The sequence below is a fragment of the Pezoporus wallicus genome, unplaced genomic scaffold (assembly GCF_028554395.1).
Source record: "Pezoporus wallicus isolate ANWC-B61680 ecotype Strahan unplaced genomic scaffold, APGP_CSIRO_Pwel_v1 contig_13954, whole genome shotgun sequence".
Taxonomy (NCBI): Eukaryota; Metazoa; Chordata; class Aves; order Psittaciformes; family Psittacidae; genus Pezoporus; species Pezoporus wallicus.
In genome coordinates this window covers 1,535,001-1,542,500 of record NW_026638000.1, presented here as the reverse complement: position 1 = coordinate 1,542,500, position 7,500 = coordinate 1,535,001, and the positions used below count along the sequence as shown (strand labels likewise).

The 7,500-nt window shown below is 40.5% G+C and overlaps 1 protein-coding gene across 12 annotated transcripts in view; it reads right to left on the bottom strand.

Moving 5' to 3' along the window:
- The window catches only part of EBF3 (EBF transcription factor 3), a 121,129-nt gene that overhangs the window by 40,971 nt on the left and 72,658 nt on the right, over positions 1 to 7,500 (bottom strand). For 6 of the 12 annotated variants that reach the window (XR_008972087.1, XR_008972089.1, XM_057408673.1 and 3 more), the window contains 2 exons: positions 4,300 to 4,381; positions 1,185 to 1,329 (listed from right to left, as the gene is read on the bottom strand). Coding sequence is in view for 8 of the 12 variants with exons in the window: in XM_057408673.1 (XP_057264656.1) it covers positions 1,185 to 1,329; positions 4,300 to 4,381 (227 nt within the window). In the remaining 4 variants the exon portion in view is untranslated. The remainder of the gene's footprint in view (positions 1 to 1,184; positions 1,330 to 4,299; positions 4,382 to 7,500) is intronic. The other 6 variants (XR_008972090.1, XR_008972088.1, XM_057408666.1 and 3 more) reach the window with 1 other exon arrangement.

Sequence of the window (7,500 nt, the reverse complement as noted above, 5' to 3'; positions counted from 1 at the left end):
AAATGACAATGATTGTATTAGCAGCTTAGTATTCTGTTACGACTGTAATTAATTTTATTAGTGTAAAAAGCCATGATCCTGTCAATATGTTAGTAACAACTGGCATGAGGACTCCAGTGGAAACTGTTGTACGTCAAGTCACAGTGGTTTTGAGTATTCTAACTCTTGAAGAACTGAAGATGTATTTGGCCCCTATGCATATAATTTTTGGTCAGCTCTTTTGGTTTCCATCTGAAAATATTCTGTTCTGTTCTGGTCCGGTCCAGTCTAGCCTAGTCTATCCTATTCTATTTCTTTCCATTCCACCCCATCACATTACATTCCATTCTTATTTTATTTAATATCAGGTTACCTGTGAGCTGGTTTGTATTTTATGTTGCTGTATTTTACAGTGATATTTAAATCTAAATGATTATTTGGGGCTTTGTGGGAGAATAAATACATGTGTGCATGTGTACGAACACAGCTGTGATTGTGTGTGAGTGATTGGGAGGCTGACGGGCTCCAGAAAGATAGCATTTCACAATTCTGGATTTCCAGAGCTGCTTTCCATTCTCCTCTTCATCTCAGCCTATCTTCTTTTAGCAGTTCAGGCAAGAAGTCAATCACATTGAGTGAGTCTGAAGGAAAACATTTTATGCTGTTTTTCTCATACAAACCCCCTCCTGCCGTAATCTGCAGTAAGGCCCAGCCACAGGAAATTGACCTCACAGTAAATTCTTTACAGATTTGGTCATGTTTTTACCATCCACGTAAACTTGCATACATAACCTGAGACTGTACCTCTGGATCAAGGAATATGACAAGCCAAAATAAAATCAAGTCAAATTAAATAGCAAGAAAAAGCTGCAAGCAAAACAAGACTGAAGAAAAAAAAAATATAGAAAAAGATGAAAAATTGGTTGTGACTGCAAAACTGTAAGTATTAAATAAAGAAAGAAGTCAGAAGCAAATTCAGAAGCGCCGCACTCTAGTTGACAAGGGCTGAGAAATACTAATGGACTTTTTTAATGGGTGGTTTGATGGATGAGAGAAGAAATTATGTAAAAGTAAATGTCGTAGTGCATCAACATAAAGTAGGGTGAGAAAACAAACCAAAAAAAAAAAACAACAAAAAAAAAAAGGAAAAGAAAAGAAAAAAAAGCATTGCAAATAAAAAAAAAGACATGTAAATGTGTGCCTACCATTTTCCAGATAAGAAGGGGCCGTACCTTCTGAGGGGTCAAGGCGGCGAGCCCGCCTCCCGTGTTTGGAATTGTTGTGTACAAACATGTTGTCTGAGACAGCCAGCACGTGGCCATCCACATTGACTGTTGTTGATACAACAACCTGAAAAAAGAAAACAAAAGGCAAAACTGAAAACACCCTGCACGTCCTCGCAAGCCTAGACACAGCATCAAGACCGTCTTTTGAGGCAAAGCACCACAGCCCGTCACTTTTCGCCTTAAACGAAGTGAGTGACAACTATGAATACATCTTTGTTGATGTGGCTAACACTGGTGATTTTTAAATCACAATTGTTTCTCTTCAGAACCTGCTACACTAATTAGAGTTTAATCTCCTATTATGCTAACAAATGAATTCAATTCAGGGAAATATTCTTCTAGCCATTAGTTTCAGAAACACCCCTCTAGCCACTCATTTTAAAAGCCGCTGTTTTGATTGATCTGTTGATATATTGATTAGATAGTTTATCTAATTAAAATTTGTTCACTTGAGACTGTCTTCAAATGAAGGGTTGCGAGGATTCCAAATAAAAAAGCTTAATAAATCAGGAAGAATCGTAACTCCCCATTTTTTTCTTCAGTAAATGATCTCCAGGTCAGTTTTACAATTACATTTAATGTCTGATAATGAACTTTTTTGCATCTGAAAAGACCGAGTTGAATATGAATAGTGAAAGTGTTTTCAATCCATGAAAAGTATCCCTTCTCAAGTTCATTTGGATGGTGATTGACCCTGGTATGTCAATGGAATTTCCTCCTTTATTTTTGAGTGAAAGGCTCCTATTCTTGTGTCCAGGTTCAGAGTCCGGCCATAGAAGAGATGATGGATAGAGCCTTCTTTGGCTTCCAGCTGCTTCTCAGTAGAAAATGGAAAAGGAACATATGCAAAATGCACAACCTTCCCGATAAAAACACCTACACAATGGAGTTGTGAAACTCCTTCCGGAAACGATATTGCATGAACACAAGCCAAAGAGGAAACCCTGAGATGCGCCTGTGTTTGTGCAGACCACAGCTTCATAGGTCAATTCCTATTATCCCAGACAGACATTTACATCTTATTTAAATACTCCAGCATAGGCCCTGTGGTTTAAGTTCCAGGTTTTCTATATGAAGTAATCGCTGCAGGGTTTTCTTTGGGGTTTAATGTTAGTAGGGTCCTTAAAGTCACGGCTAAGTTTGGCCTTAAAGATGTTATTGGTGACGGTGGCAAAAGCTGGTGCAAATTTTATCTTTCTCCATCCATTTACTTTACTTTTGGGCATAACAGAAATTATTTCATACCATCACCTAAACACTTAATGAACAAAAATGGAAGGGGAAAAACCAGCCTCCTTTTGCACAGAGCTGGTCCAAAGCATCAGAAGAAATTTCCTGTCTGCTTCTATGTTTTGGATCACCTCTGATCCTGTTTCTTATTCACAACCTATAATTAGCTTTCAGCTATCACAGCACCTTTTCTATGTGTCCCGCCTCCTCTGAGACAGCCATCTGCGATACCCTTTGGAACAGCCCGAGGGCAGCTCTCTGCCAGGCTGCTCTGCTTCCCTAGCTTTCTCCTCCCAGAAGTGGACACTTTCACTGTTGTCAGCATCCACTTTGGAGAGTGCTGAGGTCTCACACTCATCATAGCCGCAGAGCTGCTGCCAGGCCACCGGACTTCCCACATTCACCTTTAAGGAGATCCACAGACTTCGAGAAATATCACAAAACACACAAGTGTGATTTTCAGTGCAGATTTCTGGATTTGGTTCCTAGAGCACGGTATATTAAAAAGGCAGAGAAAGGTGTATATAAAAATGACAACTATTTTTGTTCTGTCATGTATATGTAGGTCAGTCACCAAGGGAAAATACTGTAGTTCAGCAGAAGAAAGTAGACATGCTACGCTTTGTTATATCAGCTTATTCCTGCAGAGCACCTAAAGGAAGGTGCTGAGACAGTGAAAGCAGTTAAAAATATTGTTCAAGATCTGACATACTGTTAAGTCCAGTTAAACCTTCTGAGAGGCAGGGAGATTAGCTAAAGAGACCCAGGGAAGTCTTTCTAGTGCCTACTGGCTCCATTGTCGACCACAGGATCACTCATGACTGATGCTTCATTTAGTCATCGGTGAGACAAAGAGGACATTTCCACTCATTCCAGGTTTGACCTTCTGTTCTGTTCAGATGGATCAATATCACCAATGCCACGTGAAGCTGAGATGCATGAAAAATGGAAGCTTGGCTCAATTGTTTTGAAGAAAGATTTTTTCCAGCTACAGATCTTTTCTGTTGGCTAGCTCAAGGGTGCTGGCTTCACTGGTTGGTTGGCTGTGCATGGAAACAGATGTCACATGTTTTGCTATCAAGTTTAACCACAAGTTATTCTTCTCCAAAATAAGAAAGTTTTGAACATCTCAATGCTACTTTATTATTAGTCCCAAATATGATTGTGAAATACTTTGAAATAAAAACCATGCCTTTCCTAACAAGCATTTCAAATGACCCCAAATATAGAGGAAATCATTTGTCCATCACGTCAGCTGTCTCTCTGTAGTGTTATGATTCACCACAGGATATTTCAAAAGCTGTAAGGAGAAAGTGAAGTATTAAACATTTTCTGACACAACTGGAATAAAAACATGTGGGTTGGAGCACCAGCGCTGGATTTACAAGTTGTGAATGTGAAAAATCCCTGTGTGAGATCCAGACTTCCCTGTGCTCCATAGCCATATCTGTTAGTAAGACAATGTTACTCACTCTACATAAGTGAAATCTCTGCAGGTCTGAGCACATCCCACACTACAACACAAGGTGTTAGTTGAAGGAAAACTAGGGAAGAAACTTCCTGAGGTGACACCCTCTTACTTTAGCATTGATCCATTACAGTCCAGTACAGGACTCGGTGAGTCCAAAGAATTAGCACTTAAATTAGTGGGGGAAATGTAAAATATCAATAGCACTTCTCTTAATGGCACACAGCCTTGGAAATACATGAAGTAGAAGCACTGACACTGGGTTTTCACTAACGAAAGTTCAAGATGAACAGACAAGTCCTTTACACATCATTTATTCTTTAAGGGGATCTGTACCTGGAATCTTCGCATGTCTCGTGGGTTGCCTGCATTCTTCAAACAGTTCTGATTGCACTTGAGGAAAAATTTTAGAAAGAATCTATAAAAATACAAAATTGAAATCTATTAGATTCATCAAAATGTAAATCCAATTTTAAGAAAGTTTAATAAAATTTCATCATAAATAGTTATACCCAAATGAATACCAGTAGTGAAATATGACTTTCCTGTTAGTTAATGAACTTATTTTAAAACTCAAGATCTCTATCATAAACAGCACATTATTGCCAGGGAAAGGCAAATATATATTTTTAATTTTTCAACAACTACAAATGTATTGACTCCAGGCCATATCCTCAGCTCAGTGTGGGAAAGTTGATTTCAGTGACTCATTGACTTCAAAGGCAATGACTTACACCAGATGAGAATTTGTCTCTATTTTTTTAATACGTTTTATTTTTTTCACAACTTATGTTAGCAGGAATGACCTCTACGTTGAAAAATTCCAAGGTAATGAATGATCAATCTTCTGAAAAACACTTGGCTTTGCCTCCAGTTTGGAAACTCTCGTTATTCAAAGGGACTTGATCCAACTCCTGCTGACTCCAGGGAGATCCAGGCAGGATCTGCCCATCGGCAAGGCCCCGGTTCTCTCATTGTTTTTGAAAGGAAAGGAACATGGCAAATTAGGCCCTGTCTTACGACCTCTTCAACCTTTGCCACCCTTTAACTGTAAGGAGTCACTTACCCGGGGATGGAAATCCAGATTATTTTTGCTGAGCAGCAACCAGCAATTATTTAGGACTAACCCTTATCATCTAGGCATCTCCCTATAAACCATTTTTGTAGCAACGCTGCCTCCCGGGAATACAGCAAGCACTTAGAGGAAGGGGAAAAGCTTGGAAAGATGCAAACTCTTTTATGTCACCCTCCCATAAGGGAGAAACAAGCTGATAGGGGATGTCTCCACCCTCCACTCTTCCATCCTGCCCTCACACAGGAGGATGTCCACAGTTTAACGCTGCCTCTTTTCTTCATGTAGCTGTGTTTTCATGTTTCATAATTAAAACAAGATGTTCTGTGGGTCTGCATTTTCTAATGACTGACAGCTAAAGACAGGCAAGGCTCAGGATTTTTTCCTCACCCAGAGTTTCTCAGGTGCTCTAGTCCAGCAGCTTGTGCTGCCCAGCTTCATACATGTTGAATAGCGAGGTTAGGCAGAGCTTTTACATTTAGAATATGAGCACCTATTATTTATTCATGTCAATCTTTATGAGTGACTGGAACTACTCTGGCTGTATAGACCTCACAGAAGTTACCTTGTGCCAACAGCATTCCTGGCAGGAGGCAAGCCAGGCCCCTCTCCCTTTCTTCAGCACCCAATACAGCCCAGCCATGGCCAATAGAAAGTATGGTTGAGGCTGCATCACATTGTGCTCATTCCTGCAGAGCTTTGAGTATCGGACAGAAGCATTATGGAAGTATCCCCATATCACAAACTGGTGCTGTTAATCACAACTCTTTCTCTTCAGTTTAATCTTAAGCAGGGCCCTAATATTAATACAAAATGCTAACGCTGATGGAAAGGTCTCTCATGTCAGAAAGTCAAGTAGGAAACAACTAAGTTTACTGAAACTGTGCATAAATATATCATTGCCATCAGTTCAGCATGTGCTGAAGTGTACATTTCTATAAAACTTCCTATCCCAAAATCATAGAATCATAGAATAGTTTGAGTTGGAAAGGACCTTAAGACCATCCAGTTCCAACCGCCCACTACAGGCAGCAACACAAAATCTGTAAAAGGGTTTTAGCTGTTGAGCTATCCATGGTGGTTGACATGATCTCCTAGCTTGGATGCTCACTTAAACTCAGGTTTTCTGAGCACTATTAAGGGACACTCTTAACAACTCCATGAAACTGCACCTTTATTAGCAACACCCTCACCCTAATTTATCTGCCTTGGTTTTGGGGAGGTTGGGAGGTTTGGGTTTGGTTTTTTTTGTAAAGATACTTATGATCTCCGGGTCAACTGGCTATAGGCTAAGCGTAATGACAGTTCTGTCATACCTCTAGGGTTTTTTTGCACACCTTCCACCCCACAGACTCTGATGAAGTGCAAGGCCCAGCTGATTCCCACGTTAGTACTGGACCCCCAGGTACTGGGGAGTCTGGAGCTGGGACAAGCCTCCAGCTTTACAGCTCCTTAGTGCCACAGCCAGGCTGAAGTGGAGTATCTTATCTATTATTTTTTTTTCTGATCTCAAATGGGTGTTGTGAGGCTTATTGAGCTAATGTTTGTAAATTGCTCGGAAATTCTCCAATGAATTGTGCACGAGGAATGCTAAGTATTGCTCCTTGTGGATTGTTTTTAACGTGAAGCATTCGTGATGAATTGTTTCTATACAGAGAGCTCACATCCTGTCAAAAAAAATTGGGCTATTAAGCACCCTTTCACTAAAACATCGACTGGAACTGGTATTTGTTCAATTATTTGGTGAAAAGGACCCACTCTTGGTAGAATTAGACATCTTCAAGCTGACTAGGATGACCCTGAGCACTGAGCTAAATAATGAAGACACAGGCTGGGGTGAACACAGGCAGCACTCTTATTTCAGCTCTGCTACATTCCTCGATACTGAGGTATTATATTTCATTTTTTAAATCTGTGTTTTCAGAGAGTTCAGGTGGCACTAAGATAAGCTTTTCAGAGGGATACAAGGTAGGTTTAAAACCATGTTCCCAGGTAGAGCATTTCTCAAAGCTTGCCAAGAGAAGGCAACCGAGCTGGTTGTGCCTCTCAGCTGACCAACAAGGACCACGGGTGCTATAAACCCATTCCTACAGCAGGAATAAAGGGGCCAGATGCTTTATCTGCAAGCCCTGCACTCCCAAGGCAACATCTGTGTGACACAGCAAGAAGCAAGGAGCTGGATCAGAGCTTCACTTGCTTGTGTCTCAAACTTTGTTGCTACCAAGAGATTGAGAATGTAGGCCTTCCTAGACATGGCTCTCCCTGCTATATATTGTATTATAAGCACAAATTGTACTCTTCTTTAATAAATACATCCTCACAGAGTACCCTTCCTAAACACACTCCTAAAATACTGATGCAGAGAAAAATGCAGTCTTTGTGATATTCCTTTGCCCAGATGTCCTCCCCCCCGCCCCCCCCAGCCTCACTGCTAGAAAGGGGACTTCTACCACCTTAATTAAAAT